Here is a 21,158-nt window from a genome sequence, read left to right as displayed (position 1 = left end):
ATTTCTGAGTTAATTTATTTTCCCAGTTCCCTAGCTGCCGGGGTGCACTAGACAGTGACGCAAGTGAACATTGTGAAGTTAGTGGAAAGTTTGCTTCAGGCTCTGTTTGAAGGACAAACAGCCCACACTGCCCTCTGCTTTCTAGCCACGAGCACAAACGCCCTTATTCTGTCATGTTGTTGAAGATAAACATTACAACCACAGCGTGTGGTTCTTTTCACCCTGGAGTGTGAAGGGAGAACTGATGCAAGTCGTACAATCTGGTCAATACCTTAGACCTTTTGAAATATAGGTGAATGATAAATAAGATTTTCAGGGACATGATTCTGGTATTAACTCAATCATGACTGGATAGTGAGTCTGCAATGCTTCTCTGCTCTCCAGTGAAATATTTGAGTGTGAGAAGCTTGCGTTGGGTCACATTTTAAGCCTATGTCAGTACTTTTATCTTTGTAGTAGTATGACTGTACAACCGAGTAAGACATCAGTGTCTTAGGACATGTCAGTATAGGGAAGTTAACATCGTATATGGAACGGCAGTGTAAGACACGATAGCGAGGACCAGGATAAAGTGATTTTTGCGGCCCTCCTCACCTGCTGGATGATATCCTGAGCGGTGCTGTAGCGCGGGGCTTTGATGACCGTGTGAGGCTGCTCGGGAGAGACGTCGTGCACCTGGACGAAGAAGCTGTCATCCTCCGTGCTGGTGGTCACCTCCTCCACCCCCTCGCACACAGAGTTCTTTTCATTCAGGTTCTGAAAGCAGCACACACACTGAGCATCTCAATCCGCTTATATCAGCAAATCCTGCCAGAGCGCTACTGCCCCCTGCAGGTACATAAATGCTGCCTAGCAACATCACCCAGGCACTACTCAATGTCCAGAACTGTTCACAGTAATACAACTCAACATTACTAATTTATCAGTATTGACCATGACTGACAAAATTGAGTACACCAATATAAGTACAACTTGAAGAATGTAATTTGTATGTTACAGGGCATATGGACCCATCATAATATACCTCTCATTTTAGCATAGGAAATATATTAATCAATGACATACAATTCTTCATTTCTAAATATTGGTCGCCCAAAGGAAACCACTGACGTTTCCACAATTTTAGTTTTCCAATGTGCAAAAATCAACCAGCAGGGTGCGCTCTATGCATGCAATCAACCAAAAAGGAAAACATTTTGTATATCAAATATTATCTACATTATTTCTATTAAATTATATTTTACCCATTTATTTTTACATTATTACAGTTTGCTATTATTATTATAATTACAGGTCCCTTGTATGAAGTTACGGACATTTTCTTCTTTTAACAATTCACATGCCATGAAATGTCATGCAAAGCTTCATTATACAGTATAGTGCAAGAGATATTTTTTTTCATTTTTCATGCTGAAATATGGACTTTGGTAATGCCACTCAGAATGTACCTCCTCTTTGGTTTTCAGACAAATCCTTCCCACGTAGCCCTCGTCCGGGATCCAGCTGCTGACCACTGTGAGGATCTCCTCCTCTGGCGCTAGGGGGCGCTGTTGGGGCAGCTTCTTGGTGTCGCTCTTGTCTTTTGACAGGGTCAGCTTCTCCTCCGAGAGGAAGTAGTCTGACACTGGGGAGGAGGGGAGCAACTGGGGGTGGAGACAGAGTCTGAGTCAGCATATCTGTCATGCAGCATTGCCAAAAGAATACAAATTCAATATTAATGCTATCAACCATAAAATATAGAAAATACATAAATCAAACCCCCATCAGACTTGAAAATGTTTAGCAAGTGAAAAACAAAAGGGTTCACTGATGGGCAGCTGTGCTGCCACTAGTTTTCTAAAGACTATGTACTTTAAGAAGTAAATGTCGATCTGTATTTGAGCCTGTAGCCTGTTTAAATCATTCGAAGCAGGTCTAAACCATGTGGCATGTAGCATGAGGTGCACGAAAGCTGGTCTAAAACTACAATTTTGTCACAAACAGGTCCTGAAATGAGCAGTCCTAAGCCAAGTGATCTGGTGTAGGCAGGTCTGATTTGTGTTATGCTATTGTGCTATGGTGTGGGTAGCTCTGATTTGTGTTATGATATTGTGCTGTGATGTTGTGCCATGGTGTAGGTAGGCCTGATTGTGATTGACACTGCTTTGTTGCGGGCAGTAGTAGCAGGGACTCACAGTGGTCAGCAGCTGCCTGGCAGTGGTCTTCTCACTCACACACACCACAGTGAAGGGCTCAGGGCCTGGGACTCCGTGCACTGTCACCTTGTACTGAGCCGCAGCCTGCCGGTCCTCCGTGCTGAACAGCTGAAAACACAACAGAGAGCGCATTACTCTGTGCGCCTCCATCGCTCACGGACAAAAAGGCCCTTTCACAGTACAGAAAATTCCAGAAGGGTTTTACTGCAGCCACAACTTCCTGGCATTATGCAGCCTTGTGGCCAAATAAAATACATCGTTTCATTTTTGTCCGACCACGAACAGTAGTTGTAAATCTGCCTCAGGCAAGTCTAGGGATTTGTGCCTAATCAAGTTAGATATGTGGATTCAAAAACAAACTTGACTGTCACTGTTACTAAAATGACAACAGTATAGCATAAATCGAAATTAATGTTAATTAATTTCCAATCACTAATAGTGTAAAAAACAAAAACAGACACAATATAGAGTAGTTATCTAAGTATAAACAGGATATTGCAACTTTAAGTCGAAAATAAGAGCATTTATGTGCGCAAAGCTTTTTGTAGCTCAGCTCAGCTTTTTAAAGAAAACTCAAGATGTAAATCTAGAAAAAGCTATTTTCAGTTGCCACAATCCGTCAATAAATAAACAATCCAAGATGGCTCCCTGCCCTTTGTCTGCACTAAACCTGTAATTCCCTCAGGGCAGGGCGCATGCCGGTTGTGGTTGCTGGAGCGGTTGCCGAGCGCTCACCACAGACGCAGGTATCGAGTTTCCGGAAGGACTTTCCTCTATCCTCCGGCTGTATATGAACAGGCTGGAAACCTCCAGGGCCTCATTATGCTGGTTTCTCAGCCCTAAGTGTCTGTAGCCTGAAACGACAGCCACATCACACATTCCACCTGCCGCTCCAAACGTCAAGCAATAACAAGCAATGGATGACAGTGCTATGAGCTCCCAGCTGCTGAGACCAGCCAGAGATAGACACGGACAGAAATAACACCTATAATGCAAGTGCTTTTTGAGCCATTAGTGTGCCACTAACATAACACTTTCCACGGCAAGGCAACATTGTTTTAGTAGGCTATATAATGTAGATGGGCAATTATGTCCATGCAAATAGTACTACTACTTTGAGCAAAGTGTCAGCATGTGTGATGCTTGCATCCAGTAACTCAGAAATAGTCTTTATATACCCACAAAATTAGTTCGAAAATAAAAATAATGATAAATTAAGTTGAATTGAAATGGTAAATGTTAGAACATTGGTCATTTATAGCTCAATACAGGGTCTAAATAATTTGATTTGACAAAAAGGTTGAAGTATTTTAGTCTTATATTTAGACTTAGTCTTATTTCTAATACATTTTTACCGAATAGGAAAAATATTGCAAGACAGTTTGAATCATTTCAAGATTTGTTAATTGGCAAAGAAAAGTAAACTTACTTAAATGTAACTTGAAGCCAATATTTTCTAGCTGGGAGAAAAATCAGGTTTTAAGACTAAAAAACTTAAGACCGAATTAAGTTGAGACGGAATTCGTTGCAGTGTAGCTGGAATGTTCCGGCAGGCGGGGTGCATGACACCCACCTGCTTTGAGGGCTCGGAGAGGGAGGATCCTCTGGGCGGTGACCTGCGAGCTGTTGTTCTCCACCACGGCCAGGCGCAGGAAGGCCATGTCCTGGAAGTACACCTGGAACTGGAAGTGCTCGCTCCACATGGGGTTGAGCGTGTTGCGGTGGATGGGCTTGCTGCGGAAGTGGCAGCTGTCCACCGGCATGCCCAGAACATCCACCTCCACGCACGGGCTGCCCGCAGTGCTGCCGGGACACACGTTCTGGCCCGAAACGATCTGCAACACGGACCGCCAACGTCATATTCACCGGCCTGGTACGTCCCTGTTAAATTCACCAGGCTGCTGTGTGCATGTTATACTTGGTAGCCGGTCGTGTGCAGGTCATATTTACTGACCCCGTATGTGCAAGTCATATTCACACGCTCTTAATGCTCTTGCTCGATTCCCTGGCACATTACGTCCAGTCATGCTCACTGGAGTGCTATGCCTAGGTCATACACACTGGGCTGCCCTATCAATGTTTTGATCACTAGTTTGTTATGACGTTGTATTCACAGATGGGAAATCTCTCCAAGAGCAAAATAAATATATATTTGCACAAAAAAAACAGTCAGCAACGGAAATGGACACCGATACATTACGGCTCGTCGGTCACCGAGTAAACCTTCCGCTCTGCAGGCCACCATTTTATGACAGTTAAAACAGCCCTGTGTTTACACACAGGCTTTTACAGCTCCTGGGCATCCATCATCCCCCCCTTCTTTAACGGACAGGCCCCTTTGATCTGTCCCTTTGAAACAATCAAAGACAAGTAAGATGGAGGCATTAAGGCCTCAGTAATAGAGTGCCAGGTGAGGAGAGCCCTCCCGTTTACGGCTCCACAAACATGCTCTCCCCCCGACGGGCAGCCCCGCTCACCGTGAGGGAGAAGAGCGCGGGGCTCATGCTCTCCACGTCGCGCTCCAGGGGGCAGAAGTTCTGGTAGAGGGGGCAGCTCCTCTCCCACAGCACGGGCGGTTTCAGCACGTAGCCGCAGCCCCCGTTGGCCTCGAACACGGCCGTGTTCAGCTGCATGGGCAAGTCTGGGGCACAGAGAGCGCGGTGTGTCAAGGCCATTTCCCTCAGTGCATACACACACACACAGGCACACGCAGAGACACACGCAGACACACAAGCATGCACACACGCATATACACATACACAGACACACACGCACACAGACAGACACACACGTACAGACACGCACACACATACACAGCATCTCTCTACTATACCATCCCACCATTCTACATGACACTTATAACATAATGAGAACAGGCAATTCAGACAAAAAATGCTAGGTACACTAAAGCGTATGTAGTGCTCACCACTTACCTACAAACTAGATAGTATCTAGCACCTTATTGAGCTTGGTTTTGAAAACCCCCAGTGTTTCTGCCTCTACAACATTTCCCGGCAATCTATTCCACACAATGACTATTCTCTGTGTGAAAAAAAACACTTCCTAATGTCTGTGTGGAATTTGCCCTTTGGTAATTCAAATGCCTTGTTCACAGGGGGAGCACACAAATATACAGTACATTGCCACATTAACAGAAGAAAACGTTGAGAGAGAGTGAAACTCTTTTGTTGCTAAAGTAAATCAGAGATAAGGTACGGCACCGATCCTTTGAGCACAGAATAAATTTCTGCATGACATCAACTAATCCGATGATAATGGAGCAATACAATGCCAAGAAAGTGATACTGAAAGCAAAGTGTGGCTAACCCAGGATGAGTAATCCACAATATTACACAAAGCTCCGAATGCATCTGATACACACAGAGCCCTGAGTAATGTACACCAGGCCTGAACAAAATCAGCTGTGGCTATGCTAGTCCAAATCCACCGTTGGTCCAGTTATGCTTTGCATTATCTTTCATTTTGCTTGGGAATGTTGCATTGGCCCTGACGCATGGGAACAAAGGTTGGCTTTTCATGTTTATCCTTTCAAGCTTTTGAAAACCGTGAAAAAAACCAAGAACATTATATTTTTCAAACACATTACAGCCATGTTAAGTTCCCAGTATCTGTTCAGCCAATTTTTAAGTCAATAAGTAAACCTAAGAAAAGCCTACTATGACTTCATGTCCTTCTCAACCAGTTACCCTGCACATGGACCACATTACACCTTATGTTAAATGCCCACAGAAGTTGCGTGCCTGACTGTTGTTGGTCATGTGACATGCCCGTACAACCTCGAGGGAGAACATTACGTTACACTTATTTACTTTTGTGACAGCAAATAACTGTTATTTACTTTGACACTTTTATCCAAACCGACTTACAGTTGATAAGACTTAACAGGGGCCAATACCCCCTGGAGCAACGTGGGGTTACAGGCCTTGCTCAAGGGCACAAAGACAGCTGCACCGATCTTATTATGGCTACACTGCGGTTTGAACCACCGACCATCCAGGTCCCACTCTAGCCCCTTAGCCGCTAGGCTACAGGCTGCGAACAGGGCGAGTGCAGGGCGAGCGGGGTCGTCCCTCACCGTCAGTCTGGTAGTTGAGCGCCACCAGCTGGATGCCGTGCAGCCAGAAGGTGAGCGGGTTGGGGTTGGCGGAGTCGATGCGTGTGGCGGCGGGGTAGGTGCGGAGCAGCTGGCCGGTGGTGTGCTGGATCAGCTTCTGCGAGTAGCGCCTGCAGAGACGCTTGGCGGCGTTCTCGTTGACCGAGGAGATGTGGTAGCAGCGCGGGGTGCGGATGATGGCGCTCAGGGAGGCGCTGGTGCTGAGGAGGGGCGACGTCTGCTCCTCCCAGCTCAGCCGCATGCCCTCCAACGAACCTGCGGGGGGCGCCAGATACATCAACGTCCGCACCCCCGACCAGACCAGACCTGGGTCAAACATTAACACTGTAATTGTTTTGAAATCGAATACGTTTCGACGCTTTACTCAGCGTGTCTGGTGTATTGGAACCTATGAAGTATGGTCAAAAAGGGCAAATCCCCCCCTTCTGATCCTCTTGGCTGGCTGAAGTGCACCAGGCAAGATCAACTGAACACAGAAAAGCATTTGAATCCAAAACAATTACGTATTTGGTCTGTCTCTGACGTCCCTTATGGGAGGAGCTTAGTCACACAGCGTTCATTTACCAAGATAATGATCTTTCGCTGGAGTTCATCAGTGAAAATACAACCAAATACAGTACAAATCTACAGCCAGACAGAGAAGGCTTGGTATAAATTGAAAACAAGTCAGCAGTCAATTGCTCTCACAGTTTCACATTTCATTACATTATGATACAATCACTGAGCAGACACGCATATACAGAGAGGTAAAAAGTAGAGCGCATCAGTGCTAGTCTCAGGAAAGTGTGATATAGCCAAGAAGGTGCGAAGATCCGGTTATAATCGAGAATGTTGAATCGAGAAGCCGACAATTGGTATAGTAAACAAAACTAAATACCAGAACAAAGCTAACTCAGATATACATATGACATTTCACAGCAACAACATGATTTTTGAATGACTTTATCAGAAATATTGAAACGGTCATCTAGAAACAGAAAATGTGATTGAGACTGTTTATCCTTGCTCTGAAAGTGAAAGTGAATGCTGAGAATGATTTCCTGGGCTGAGAGATTGGGGACATGTTCCCATTAGGGCTCTGTGTGTGATCCCCTCCCAGCTCGTCGAGGGGGCGTGCTGTGACTCTACCTTTCCCTGGGGCACGGACCAGTGTCACAGCCTCCCCGGGGCTGCTTTTACCAGGATTGGTGCCAAAGATGGACTTCCTGCTCTTACGATCTTTCCCTCTGCCAGAGCCCGATGGAGTCAGGGTGGAAAGGCCTGTTTCCCACACACACAGACATGCACACGCACACACACACACACAGACACACACACACACACACACACACACACACACACACACAAACACACGCACACACACAGATACACACGCACACACACACACACACACACACACACACACACACGCACACACACACACGCACACACACACACACACGCACACACACACACACACACACACACACACAACACACGCACATGCATGCACACACACACAGATACACATGCATGCGCGCGCACACACACACACACAGATGTGGGTGCATAGACACGCACACACACACACATGCAGTCAAAGACACACACACACACACACGCACACGCAGACGCAGACACACACACACACACACACACACACACACACACACACACACACACACACACACACACACACACACACACACACACACACACACACACACACACACACACACACACACACACACACACACACACACACACACACAGTGAAAGACATGAGGTCAGGGCCATTATAGCAATACACCACTTTTTATGTTTTTTTATATTCTCCTTTTTTTCATAGGAATTCTAGACATTTCAACTGGCACCTGACAATCTGAGGGCTTCTTACTTGCCTTCACAAGCCACAGTAATTAAGTAAGAAAAGTGCATTCCCATAAGAAATACACAAGCACATGGACCTTAACTGGCTCAGAGAAACAGAATTACAGCTGCAGCAAAACAGGGAAGACGAGGTACAGACCTGGGAACTTGACAGCTTGGCAGTAAATGATCAAATCAGAGAGTTCCTGAGCTATCTGCCGGCTCTCCTTCTTGTTCTGCGGAAGATAAAACTCTTCCCCCAGCTCCATGTCAAAAATCTGTAAAGCAAAGACACAAAATGGCTTTTAATGTGCATGTTTTGGAGAAGAAAACCTCCCTGAAATAACAATTGCTCACAGAGACCTGGTTATCATCCAGTTGAGTCATACTTTACACACCTTCCCTTTGCTCTGAATCGAACTGTCCGCTTTCTTCATCCTCTTGGGCATTTCATCATTGGACTCGTACTGGAGTTTGTCACTGGATGACTTCCCTTCTGGCCGATCGTCCAAGATATTATCTACATGAGCACAGAGATTTTGGTCAGGTAAATGTCTTATGAATGAATGTGTCAAATTTGGAAATTGTAAACAAATAGCACTGGATGACTGTAAATGAATACACAAGCTATACAATGGTGGACACCACAAAAATGTTCTGTGAAGCTCATTTGCTCATACGTAAAACTGTGTGGCCTGCATCTTGTTGAAGACAAGATGGATGGGAGTCATTAGTTAAACAAAAATGGAGCAGTTTGTCCCCTACAGTAAAACGGTGACTTTAGAATTGCATGAACTTGGAAAACACAGGCCTCACTTTGTATGCACACCACCACAGCGTTTGACAGACCGGTAACTGGATAAGCAAAATCACGGTCTAAAAGCAAACAACCAAAAGCACAGGTATATGCTGTGTGGCTATGCGATGCATCCGTATTGTTGCAGCATTCTTAACAGTCATTTTCCATCGTTTCTTCATAAATCTGACTAACTTTCTGTTCAGAGAGTGGACCGGGTTGCGTCTATACTGTCTTTGTTTTTATATCTCACAAAGCTCTGGTTACATAGGATGGAAGCTTTTCCCAGGAGAGAGTTGGAAACATTTGGTTTCTGCAGAGGAGCACAGGGCCTGAGAAACCAGATGTCTTTGTTTTTTCCTGGTGAGCCATCGCCACTAGCAAGGTCGTGACATTTTCAAACACAGCGTTGATGGGGGTGGTGTGTTTACACTACACTGCCCAGTGTGTATCTAAAACAGATTGGAGGAGTACGGCAAACACTGCGTTACCAAACTGCACTTTTGCCTCGGTAATGCCAAGTCCATCCCGCTGTCTCTTCAAAGGTCTGATATAACACAGGTTCTTTTCCTTTGAGAGCAGTCAGACACACACTTCCATGGCAAGCTAACTCTTTGCTCTATTAATATTATTGCCAGCATTACTAATTAGTCATATTAAATAGGCTTTATATATAAACACAGTCTATTCATGAACCTCACAAAGCAAACTGATTCATGCAATGCCGATTAATGGCAGGCAACAAACACCCACGACATGAGGCCACTGCACATATGGAGGGACATGCAACGGAGCCGCCTGACACAGAGTGCTGTTACCTTCCTGTCCACAAGAGGCAGTATTGGCAGTGAGGACGTCAGCTAAAGAGGAACATTCAGACAGGGAGAAGGAGCAGAAAGAGGCACAGATATACCAGGATACCTGCAAAGTGAACCCACTTCATAGGAGGGTTTACTTCCAAGTAAAAAGCAGGAAGGAGAGTTAATAACCCATTTCAGTTCACTGCAGAGGGCAAAGCCATGTAGTGGAAATGATCTAAAACTCTACAGCCAGGACACCACAGTTCCTCCTGCCATTTTTATCAATTGCAGAAAAATCTAATACTGCTGAAGAATCATACTTTGCACTAAGCTCACAGAAACCCATCATGCGGTTGACACGACACTTTATCAGCTGAATAAATGAAAGCTCAACACAAATTTATTTCAGAAGCCTGAAGTGCTTGCTGTGATGGATTCTAGCAACAGTGTCCCCTACTAGTTTGGTATCAGGACCTTAAATACAGAGCTTTGCCTGTTGTTAAAAAGCAAGTGATAGCATTAGGTTAGTCAGAGGAGTGTCAGTAGTAAGATAATGCTGTTTCGGTAATCTGTGTTAAGATGCGTAATAAATGGAATAAATGTACACTAAACGCTCAGAGCACAAGGGGTGTGTTTGAGCACAGTTAATTTCACCCACCATCCGAAAGGGACTCGTAGTCATAGTCATACTCATCTTCCTCCTCCTCCTCATCCTCATTGTTGCCAGGGGAGTTGCTGGCTGTGGTGCCGTTGCTAGCCTGGGCCTGCATGTGGGCCAGCTGGTGGGCCTGTTTCAGGGGGAAACAGTGATGTCAGGAGCCGGAATGGCTGCCCCGGGCAGTTCCTAAGAGCCAGCTGAACGTTAGCCACGCTCGCCTGAACTGGATCAACATGGGAGCGCGATAAGACACCGCCACTGATCCTCCGCTCTGTGCCACTTTACCTTCTGCTTCAGAATGTCCACGGGGGCCTGGTGCGCTTTCAGCTTCTTGTTCTTTAAGAGGATCTTGCCCCTCAGCTGCAGAGGGGAGGGGAGCAGGGGGTCATCGGAGAAATCGCTCTCGAACAGGAACTTCGTCACCAGCTTGTCCCCAAACACCGTCTTCAAAGGGGAAAGGAAAACAAGCAAGAGGGAAAGCTGATGGGAATCTGTGCAAGCACACACATCCGGGCCAAATGCGAGCATCTTTACTGCTGCAATTATGCTACATCAAAGTGGGATGGGACAATATGGGGAAAACAAAGGCGACACAAGAAACTATCAAAATATGTGTTGTCTAGTCCATCGAGGGTACCTTGAAGATTTCAGCCATTTTCCGTTGCTGGGGCAGGGAGCAGTGGTTTTCGATGGACAGAATGACGGGCATGTCGGAATTAACGAATGCTGTCCGGTTTACCGCCTCCACAACGTCCTGCACGAACAAGCGGGCGTAAAAGTGAGCGGGTGAAAATGCAATAGTCAACTGCGTGTCCCAAGCTACGAAAAAACTCAAACGGCCACATGCGATTGAATCGCCAATCAGACAAAAGGACACAGTGCCGGCATTGACAGCCACCTTGAAGGGGATCTTGGTAGTCAGGGTGTGACCGTGGTAAATAATGGGCATCCCGTCGTCTCCGTCCCAGCAGTCCAGCTCCACACTCCTGCAGCCCAGAAGCAGCACCTGAGAGGGGGGCAGCAGCCCGTTATTATCCTAAACTAAACCTGGGGGAACCAGGGAGGTACCAGCTAAGATTAACTGAGCACCCTCAGCTGCCAAAACTGCCAACACAAAGTGACATTATGAATCATAACAGTCTGGTGTTTAGAATAACAGAAGTCTGCTTAGATCCAAAACCTTCTAGTCCCAGGGGAGTTTTGAAGTTCGCCGAAAAGGGGTTTGAAAAATCATCGCTTGCTAAGCCACGATTATTTACTTGAGTGGCCAGAACAAAACGGCTTTTTGGCAGGTTGGCATTGCCTGGAGCTCAGCTAGCGAGAGGCTCAGGGGCATAAACAACCCCCCTCCATGACTATGAAGTCCAGACTGCCTGGCTTCCTCACCTGGCTGTAGAGCTCCACAGAGGACTCTCCCTTCAGCTGGTGACCCGTGAGGTACGTGTTGTGGGAGGAGGAGATGTAGTAGTAGGACATTGGGTACTGGAGGTCTTCTTCATCCACCTGAGACTCCTCGCTTTTGGACGCAAAGTTGTCCTTGTCCATCAGAAACCTGCAGAGAGAGTTTGGAAAGAACGTGGTGTCGAGCTTTACCCTGGAAGCATTTATACACACACAGCATCATGTCACTTTCATTCTGTGCCACTGAAAACTATACCAACCTTGCAAAACCCTCAAAAGACATCCAGCCCATCTGGCGCATGCTCACAGATGGCTCAAATTTCTGAAACAAATAAAAAAAAAATTAATTAACAAAAATGATTATATGATGAACTATAATAACTATTCCAGGTATGGTTCAATTAGCACACATTCTAAAAGCTGGATGGGATATGCCTAAGCCGTACTTCGTTGTACGTCGCTCTGGATAAGAGCGTCTGCTAAATGCCATGTAATGTAATGTAATGCAAGCCACCAAGTTCTTTAAAAAAGACAACAAATCTGGGGCTTCATATTGTATGTATGTTAAATTCAAATTCAGGATAGGAGAGATATTCAGTGTGACTGTGGCCTGCTGGGTAATGTAGTCCTTCCCACCTGGATGATGCTGAGGATTTCATCATAGGTGCGGTGCTCCGCCTGGCAGTTGACCAGGAAGTCATTGAGCTGCAGGATGTCCATGCCCAGAACCCCCAGGGAGGCGCTCTCCACGCCCGTGCCGTTGGTCACGATGCTGGCTGCTGCGATGGCGTCCGAGATCTGCTTCTGGTTGTCTGACATCTGCTGCTTGGTCCGGATGAAGAGGCCCATGTCGGAGCCATTGCGCGTCAGAAGGTCTGCGGATAAAAAACAGGCGACCTTACATGCCTCATTCCATCTGCCAAAGTCCACTGTCATCCTCCACGATGTGTGAACCTAATGGCATGTAAAGATTTCCAAGTATCAGAAGAACCAACACGGTTATGTTGGCTCAGCAAACTCTGGTGGACGCCTGTCCTGGGTATGAGACAGAGAAGCTCAGGCAGGTACTCACCGAGGTCAGGCTGCAGCCCGGTGATCTTGTCATCAATCCTCAGGTTTGTGTAGAGCGGGGCAGATTCTGGGGCAGAGCGGCTACAGGGCACGGCGTAAGCATCAAACAAATCTTTAAGGTCCTTCCGGCTTCGGATGCTGCAGACGCAAGCGAGACGACATTTACCATGGATCATTAAAGATTCAATCATTCCTCACCGCTCATCGCCAACTAACTGAATCCCTGAATCAACGTGAAGGTGCCATGCAGGTAGTCAATTTATATATTGGAAAAATATATAAAATTAAATAAAAGTCAATAAAACAATACATATAAACAGTTGGAAGAAAGAGGATAAGATGATATACCTGAAGGATTTGAAGAGCTCCACAAACTCTGTGAAGCTCATGATACTGTCGGAAATCATGAAGTTCTGAAAGCCGCGGAGACAGCCCTTCCCCCGGCCGTGCCAGCTACGACTGCTCCAAGCCCTGGAGGTGAGGGAGGGGGAACAGGACACAGGTGAAACGTCACTCGCAGAGGGGGAACTTGCTGGGAGACACTGATCTTGCCCTCAAACACCTGCGGCCTGTTTCTGAAGCGGCCTCTCAACATTCAAGTGCTGTCCTTAATGATCCAATAGAAATGTTCCCGGGGTTCAGCTGATTCGTTCTCTCATGTGGAGCCGGGCCCAATACAAATGAAAGCGATAGGCCGAGAGTGTGAAGTGTAAATGAGCCGTGTCATGTCTTAAAATATCAAATGATCAAAATCAACAGTAATGGGCTTAGTAATAAAAATATTTTTAATGCTCTCACAAAGCTATTGCCTTTATTTTTTATTTATTTTGTTGACCATTTTTGCTTGTGTATTCTGATACATCTAACACCATAGATCTTAATTGTTAATTGTTTTTATCAACATCAGAGTCCAGAAAAAGCCTAGAAAGGCAAGATTTCCTCTCAACATTATCCTCAAAAGGGCACGTGGACCTTTATTTTCTGCAGTGGCGGCGAGTGAGACAGCGCAGACACCGTATCTATGAGTCATGTAGAAGGACGCAGGTGTGATGGCTTACCCTGTCTGAGGTTTGGAGCTGGAGGGGAGGACGGGGGAGGAGAGCGGCCGGGCGGGGGTGGAGGTGGAGCACATGCTGGAGGAGGAGGACGAGGACCCACTGGGGGACTGGGCTTTACTGGCCGACAGGGACAGAGGTCCGGGGAGGCCCAGGGCACTGCCATCTTCTATAGAGAAATGCATGTGAGTACACCTCAATATACCCAGAGCAAACTGAAAATGAAAATGTATCACTACTAAATATAATGTAACACTCATTATATTTAGTATAATTTGTTTTGAATTTCTCATACTGTGTCTATGTACATGGGATACTTCAACAACTGTACCACAATTATTTCCCAATAAATTAGGCCTTGGACAAAAGTCCAGTGATGAAATGAACAATCAGACGCTTGTGTGCTTTTCCCAGGAATGAGAAAGCCCGTACCCAGCATTCCTCAGACAGATTTGACTTCAATCCTGTGTAATCCCAAGTTCAGTAGGTTCGTTTTTGTTTACTCCTGACAAAAGGAAACTAAAGGTGGCTAGCAATTGTAACCTCAGTAGTAAAAATGACAAAAACTAAGGACAGAGGACAGTGTGGAAACGACTCACCATGCTCCTCCTGATCCACGGTGTCTGTGGGGTCCGACCCGGTCCGGCCCAAGGACTCCTTACAGCTCCGGGTCTTCCGCGACACCATTTCATCGTCCGTGGCATCCCCGCTGTCGCCCTGTGGGAACCACGAGGAACGCGCTCAGTGGAATCCATGACACACAAATCAAGCGAGGGACAGAAAACGGTTTTGGGTTAAACGGTTACTAACCCTCATGAGGGCCTTCTTCTTTTTCTTGCTGGTGTTAATTCCCAGGGGGCTGTTCTTCTGCGCGCTGGGCTTCTCCGTGCCTGACGCACCTGTGTTCCAGCGACGGCCTCCAAACAGCTCTATGGCCTGGGCTAGCGTCGGGCCCTCGTACCTGCAGTCCTCCTGCACGCACCAACACCACGGTCATCAGTCTTAAAATGGGAGCCTTTGTGCAGTTTGTTAATCGTTTCTTAAACCCTTGGGAGGCTGGGAGGCAGGTAATAACTGACGTGTAATAGCACTGGCCTTCTTCGAGATTCAAGATAGGTAATGATTAAAGTGGGACTGTGTATAGTACTGTAATAAATAAAATCAAAACTAAATGTCCATTTCGAATATTTTCGAGAACAATATTCTTAAAACTCCCCAGTAGTTGTGGCTGCCAGGTACAGGTTATGCTTTTCATGTAATTATAAACAACAACTGAGGAGATAATACAGTACACAGCGCCTAATACAGTACACAACTCAATTTAAAATGAGCACCTGATAGAGGCTGATGTACTGTCTCCTCAGCCACTGTAGCCTCTGGTCAGGAAACCTCTTCATCTTCCTCACAGCGCTGACCAGCTCTTTCAGCCCATCGTACAGCATCCGGGCCGTGAACTTGGGAGCCACAAAATGGAGGAGCTTGTTGTCGGTTGTGTTGAGGCCATAGAGCAGGGTGATGCCGTTCTCCTCCGGGGTCATGTTGCACAGCTTGTTCTGCAGACACACGGCGTGGATATCCACCGCCTGGTGGCCCATGAAGACAGCCTTCACAATGGAAATGTCCAAAAAGCCCTCGGTCAGGCCGTTGAGCACCACCTGTCCGAAGTACTGGGGCTTGCAGTTGCTGAGGCCGCTGCTCTGGGGACGGGCCCAGGTAAGAAAGCAGTTGTCGGGCTGCAGTCGCAGGAAGCAGCGGGCCGTCAGGTGGGTCTCCTGGTCGTAGTGGATGACTGTGGCACCTTGCAGGAGAAACTGGTGGACATCGGGCTGGATGGAGAGCACGTACCAGGGAATGAGCTCCGTCCCATGGGTGAAGGCCTTCTGGGTCTCCTCCACCCCCTGGAACTCCACCTCCTTGGCCTGCTCTGACAAATCTCCATCCGAGTCCGAGAGGTCCCCCACTATGAACCTGTGGGCCAATCAGGAAAGGCTTTGGTCAAGCAGAGAACCCCTGATGGTCCTAAGGGCTAATCAGGAAAGACTCTAGTCAAGCAGAGAAACACAGATTACCCTGACGGCCAGTCAGGAAAGGCTTTGGCCCAGTACAGAAACACAGATGGCCTTAAGAGCAAACCAGGAAACGTTCTAGTCAAGCAGGGAAACAAGATTGACTCTGAAGACCAATCAGGAAAGTTGCAGGTCAAGCACTGATACACAGAAGAACCCAGTGAGCTTAGCAGTGCTGTCTTCAGTCTTACCAACAACAGGGTTAGCAGTGCGGTGATATTACATCAGCCATGATAAAATCCAGAACATATTTCACAAGCAAATTCTTTTCATTCAGCAAGCACTCTCATGTACACCCATAATATGCAAGCGTACTTCCGCAGTAGTAAAACAGGTACGTGCAAGAAAGGCATTGTCAGTACATCATTGCATGTCTCAATTAAAAAAAAACCCCAGCAGGCCAGCTTTGAAGTCCAGAAAGTCAAGAGACTTACAAGACGTTGCTTGAATCGGATGTTTTCCTGACAGGGAATGAACTATGATGGAGGGATGAGGAAGAAAGGGTGAGAGAGGAGTTAAGATTAAACCATCAGGGAGATGCAAGTAAGACAGCCAGAAGAGCTCGGCAGGAAGCTTGGCTAACCTCTCCAGAAGCTATTGGAGCCCCTGAAATAACCAGCACTGGATACTAAGAGCAACACAGGCGCTGAGAAGTTCCAGAGTGAACCGGACACTAATTAATAACGGACCCAAAGGCTTCCCGACACGTGCGTGTAACACACTGAGGACAAACAGAGCTCCAGCTTCAGCTTTTGGAGCCTACAACCCTCTGGGAAACAAACTTAGCATTAGTTAATTAACAAAAAACATCTAGACCTACTTGTCCTATGTTCTGAGAGGAACACTGGTTTGATGTATATAAATATACGGTAGTATAATGGTAAATTCCAAAGACAAAATCTTGATTGTGTTTTTTTCTTTAGCTTCCTTCATTCGGGAACATATAAGAATTACAGTATGAAAAATTATAATCATTTTCATTTACTTAAATACAGTACATGCATAACCTTATCTTGCCCATTTTAAGAAATTAAGGGGGCAATAGATTTGGGGGCAATAGTTCCCAACCCTGTTCCTGGAGATCTACTGCCCTGTAGGTTTTCACTCAAACCCTAACAAAGCACACCTCATTTAACAGCTAGAGATCCCCTTCAGATGCCAATTAGTAGAATCAGGCGTGCCATATTAGAGTTTAAATAAAACTCTCAAGATGACAGATGTCCAGGAACAGGGTTGGGTACCACTGATTTAGGGCATCATGTTGTCAGATAAAATATCACAATGTAATTAGTATAATTTTACAGTACTATGGTGCATTCAAGTCTGGCTGTTACAGAATATACTCTCAGGAATTTGTTTTTCTCAAAAATTTCCATTAAGACGCATCCCCATGTGAAACTGCAGCTCCCTTGTTTTTGATATTGCAACATGTACGACCAGAGGTTAGCTTTACTTAATGATGGACAGAAGGGACGGCGAGGTTGCACGTCCAGTAGAAAAGCTCGTTCTCAGTGCCTCTCCTCGTTGTCTTTAATCAATCAACTGTTCTGGCGCCGATTGCAGCAGCAACCTCTCAGGGCGGTAACGTGATTGGCCACAGCGCTGCCCGAGGAGCGAGGGGTTTGTTTGCGAGGTTAACCCCCCACCTTTATCTGGGCGACAGCGGCCCCTCCGGTCGATGGAGCCCCTGCCGTGAATGCAATCTTCCAGCACAATGACTGCACCGCTCAGCTGGGTGAACTGAGGAGTGAAGACAGGCAGTGGGAGGCTACACGCGTTTGAGAGGACACGTGCCTGTCCAGAGTGCTCCACTCCGCTCCTCAATTGATTGGCTATTTCAGCGATGGGGTAACCAAATAAGCAAAATTACCTCAAATGGGACTTTAAGCATCGTGAGACTACTTTAATAACCTTTGCCGGTGATTCATCCAGGAGGTCTCATCTAATAAGTTCCCTGCTCAGAAAAGTCCCCGCCGCGTCAATCAAACGTGCCAAACCGCAGATGAAAGACATGAAAGTGCCTGATGAGCAATGGCTAGCAGCCTGACTCAGTCCGGCCAAGGTCTGCTCACTCATGCCTACACGTGCATTATAGCACAGCATTCTGGGCTATCTGTGAATCACCTGCCTTCTGTCGCACCAAACACGCAGAGAGTCCTCGCTCCACTCATTTACTTCCACTGTAACAAGTTGGAGAAGTTTTTTCTGGCCTGATTTAATCTTCCCAATGATGGATGATTGTTACTTTATCACTGCTGAGTGCAACGGGCTCACGTCCTTATTTATGGTCTCATTAGCTATTTGCAGTGAAGTCACGGTTTACTTGCAGGAGAAAGAAGGCAGATAGAGACAGAAGGACAGTGCGGTCGTGCAGCCTGTAACCATCAGGGAAAGAGGTCCTTAATCCCCTATCAGTGCTGACTAATTCAGGGGCCGTATCTCAGGACAGGCCTACTGGTTTAATGAAGACCTGCAGCAGGTTTAAATATGTAGTTCTCTTAAATGGCAGGCATATACTCACTGAGCATTTTATTACTGTAGGTAGACCTGGACACCAGCTTATTGATGCAAATATTTAATCAGAAAATCATGTGGCAGCAACTAAATACATAAAAGCATGCATTCATTCAAGCATTTTCAGACCAAACGTCAGAATGTGGAAAAAATGTGATCTAAGTGACTTGACTATGACCGTGGGATGTCTGTTTGTGCCAGACAGGGTGGTCTCAAACTACTGATTTCATTTTTTTTTTTATTTCAACAAAAAACATCCAGTGAGCAGCAGTTCTGAGAGAGGTCAGAGGAGAAGGGCCAGACTGGTCGAAACAGACAGGAAGGTGACAGTAACGCAAATAACCACGTATTACAACAGTGGTATGCAGGAGAGCATCTCTGAACACAGACGAAGCAGAAGACTTAATAAGTCAAAAAAATAAGTCTAATAAATACCAAATAAAGTGCTCACTGAATGCATATCTGCAGGCAGTTCCATCAAAAAACTTTAGCGGTCTCACAGAAAAGGCACAAAATGGACCAATTAAACTAGCTTCCCAAACATACAAGCAAAAGCACACAAATATGTGCTGTGATTCATACAGGAAGTCAACTTCAAATTGAGCCTTAAAACCCCATCAAAATGAAACATGAAAAGGTTGACAATGTTTAAAGAGACTCACTGGTTCTTGGTCCTGTCTTTGAAGGAGTTCTTGCGAGAGGAGGTGCCCTCGCGCCCGCTGTCCTCACCCTCCTCCGACTCCAGGCTGCGGTTGCAGCTGCGGATGGTCTGGAGGATGTTGCTGACGGTGGCCTCCTTCTCAGGGTTGTTGAGGCCGTCCTTCCCTGCCCTCTGCAGGAAGTTGTCCTGGCCGTTGTAGTCTGTGACAAACTGCAGAACACAAGCGTCTCAGTCAGTCAGCGCAAGGGCAGGCTGGGAGAGGCCATGCAAGGTTAAGTGCAAGGCCAAACTCTTTCCCGGCATGGAACACCAGAAAAACATGAGGATCTTGGTTCACCACCAATACGCGAATAGCGTATCTAATCAGGATGAAGGTCACGGCGGTCCAATAACACATTGAAATATAAACATAAACAGTGGGACAAGGAGAATAGACAGTGCATAGAAATACAAAGCTAAACATGCAACATGAATTTTCATAACATAAGTCAAAACTTACAGTTTGGAAACCTCTAGCCTAAGCGAATGTCACAGGCCGTAAGAAATGGGCACTGGTCTCACCTCGATGGAGTCCTCCTGGGAGTCGAATTTGGGGCGGAGGCTGATGAGGCTGGCCGCCCCGTCCAAGGCGTCGCTGAGCTCCTTCAGGAAGACCCCGCAGAAGGGCACCACCTTGCAGCCGGGGATGTTGAGGGCGCGGTTCACCATCTTCCTGTATTCGGAGGAGGACTCGTGCTGCGCCATGGCGTCCTTCAGGTTGCGCATGGTCTCAATGTCCGACTGGTCCATGAACTGCCACATCTTCAGCACTTTACGGGACCTGGTCACACAGGGGTTCAACCTGTCGCTAAACCCCAACTTCAACTACCAGGCAATGTGTGACTATTACCAAGAACTAATGCTAACTCCTAAAGTACATGCCATCACAGATATAACTAAACAGCCCACATAAAACAGATGGGATTGTCCCAGTGGATAGATACTGTATATACAACTGTGAGAGTGGAGCACAAGGCAGCAGATAAGCAAAGCCCTTCCTGACGGCTTCCATTTCCCCTCTGGCAACCACACTTTGTGCCAAATTAGATAAACACAATAACTCTCCCAGGTTACCATGGCCGGTGTTTACTCTGAAACAGTTGTGTGAATGAACAAAAAAAAGGTTTCCTCGACCTCGACCATTGGAAAAGCTAGCATTGGCTTCCTTGCGTCTCAGCTCTCCGCAGTAATGGCCGCAGATCCATAATTCAGACTTGAATAAAGTACAACATTCAGACACCGCTGTGTCCCTGCCAGAGGCCGCAGGAGATCAAAGTGCCAGCGGTAATACAGAGTGCTGCAATGTGATCCGCTGCGGAGCCGACTGTTCCCTTTTAATGGAGCGATGCGGGCCCCCAGCTCGACATTGCTCCTGGATGATAATGGAGCTCAGCTCTACCTCGCTCTGCCAAATACTCCATCACTGCCTCCTGGAGAGGCGCTCGGAGCCCTACCGAGACCCCCACAGTCATCCCGGACCTCACTTAACCTGAAAACTACCGTACTGAAATGTACATATTTTTAAATGTGTTCTTCTGCTTCATCTTTCTTCTTCTGCTTCTTCTTCTTCTTCTTCTGCCCTCAGAGTCGAACTTGCCTTGATCTACACCTGACCCTGCTAAGGACTAAACAGTCATCTCGTTACAGCAGTTATCCTGGTCCTTACCAGACTCCATTATAGAGACAGGGAGCTGCATTTACAGTTGCCGGCACAAAACTTTATCACACAGCTGCAGCACCCTGAGCATGACCTGGTCATGACCCTTTTAAGTACTCCACCACAGCCTCGTAGAGTCCCTAAAGCTTTAGCAGATCCCTGTCCGAGCAGTGCCAAGAACTCCCATCGAAGTGAAGAAGGAACTGTAGCCGCCCTGAGCACTACCTGATCCTGCCAAGTATACCATCAAAGCCTCACAGAT

At 46.6% G+C, this 21,158-nt stretch overlaps 1 protein-coding gene across 1 annotated transcript in view; it reads right to left on the bottom strand.

The window, feature by feature from the left end:
- The window catches only part of plce1 (phospholipase C, epsilon 1), an 83,158-nt gene that overhangs the window by 7,154 nt on the left and 54,846 nt on the right, over positions 1 to 21,158 (bottom strand). Inside the window, exons 7-32 of the mRNA XM_061232017.1 lie at positions 19,762 to 20,020; positions 19,202 to 19,410; positions 15,294 to 15,927; positions 14,770 to 14,931; positions 14,559 to 14,676; positions 13,963 to 14,128; positions 13,253 to 13,375; positions 12,906 to 13,042; positions 12,470 to 12,708; positions 12,094 to 12,155; positions 11,819 to 11,984; positions 11,331 to 11,438; positions 11,070 to 11,186; positions 10,718 to 10,876; positions 10,433 to 10,562; positions 9,793 to 9,834; positions 8,577 to 8,698; positions 8,339 to 8,456; positions 7,459 to 7,590; positions 6,292 to 6,585; positions 4,673 to 4,836; positions 3,769 to 4,030; positions 2,931 to 3,049; positions 2,175 to 2,303; positions 1,449 to 1,643; positions 595 to 756 (exon numbers count right to left, since the gene is read on the bottom strand). Of these exons, the coding sequence (XP_061088001.1) occupies positions 595 to 756; positions 1,449 to 1,643; positions 2,175 to 2,303; positions 2,931 to 3,049; positions 3,769 to 4,030; positions 4,673 to 4,836; positions 6,292 to 6,585; positions 7,459 to 7,590; positions 8,339 to 8,456; positions 8,577 to 8,698; positions 9,793 to 9,834; positions 10,433 to 10,562; positions 10,718 to 10,876; positions 11,070 to 11,186; positions 11,331 to 11,438; positions 11,819 to 11,984; positions 12,094 to 12,155; positions 12,470 to 12,708; positions 12,906 to 13,042; positions 13,253 to 13,375; positions 13,963 to 14,128; positions 14,559 to 14,676; positions 14,770 to 14,931; positions 15,294 to 15,927; positions 19,202 to 19,410; positions 19,762 to 20,020 (4,528 nt within the window). The remainder of the gene's footprint in view (positions 1 to 594; positions 757 to 1,448; positions 1,644 to 2,174; positions 2,304 to 2,930; positions 3,050 to 3,768; positions 4,031 to 4,672; positions 4,837 to 6,291; positions 6,586 to 7,458; positions 7,591 to 8,338; positions 8,457 to 8,576; positions 8,699 to 9,792; positions 9,835 to 10,432; positions 10,563 to 10,717; positions 10,877 to 11,069; positions 11,187 to 11,330; positions 11,439 to 11,818; positions 11,985 to 12,093; positions 12,156 to 12,469; positions 12,709 to 12,905; positions 13,043 to 13,252; positions 13,376 to 13,962; positions 14,129 to 14,558; positions 14,677 to 14,769; positions 14,932 to 15,293; positions 15,928 to 19,201; positions 19,411 to 19,761; positions 20,021 to 21,158) is intronic.

The sequence above is a fragment of the Conger conger genome, chromosome 2 (assembly GCF_963514075.1).
Source record: "Conger conger chromosome 2, fConCon1.1, whole genome shotgun sequence".
Taxonomy (NCBI): Eukaryota; Metazoa; Chordata; class Actinopteri; order Anguilliformes; family Congridae; genus Conger; species Conger conger.
This window is presented reverse-complemented; position numbering and strand designations above follow the sequence as displayed.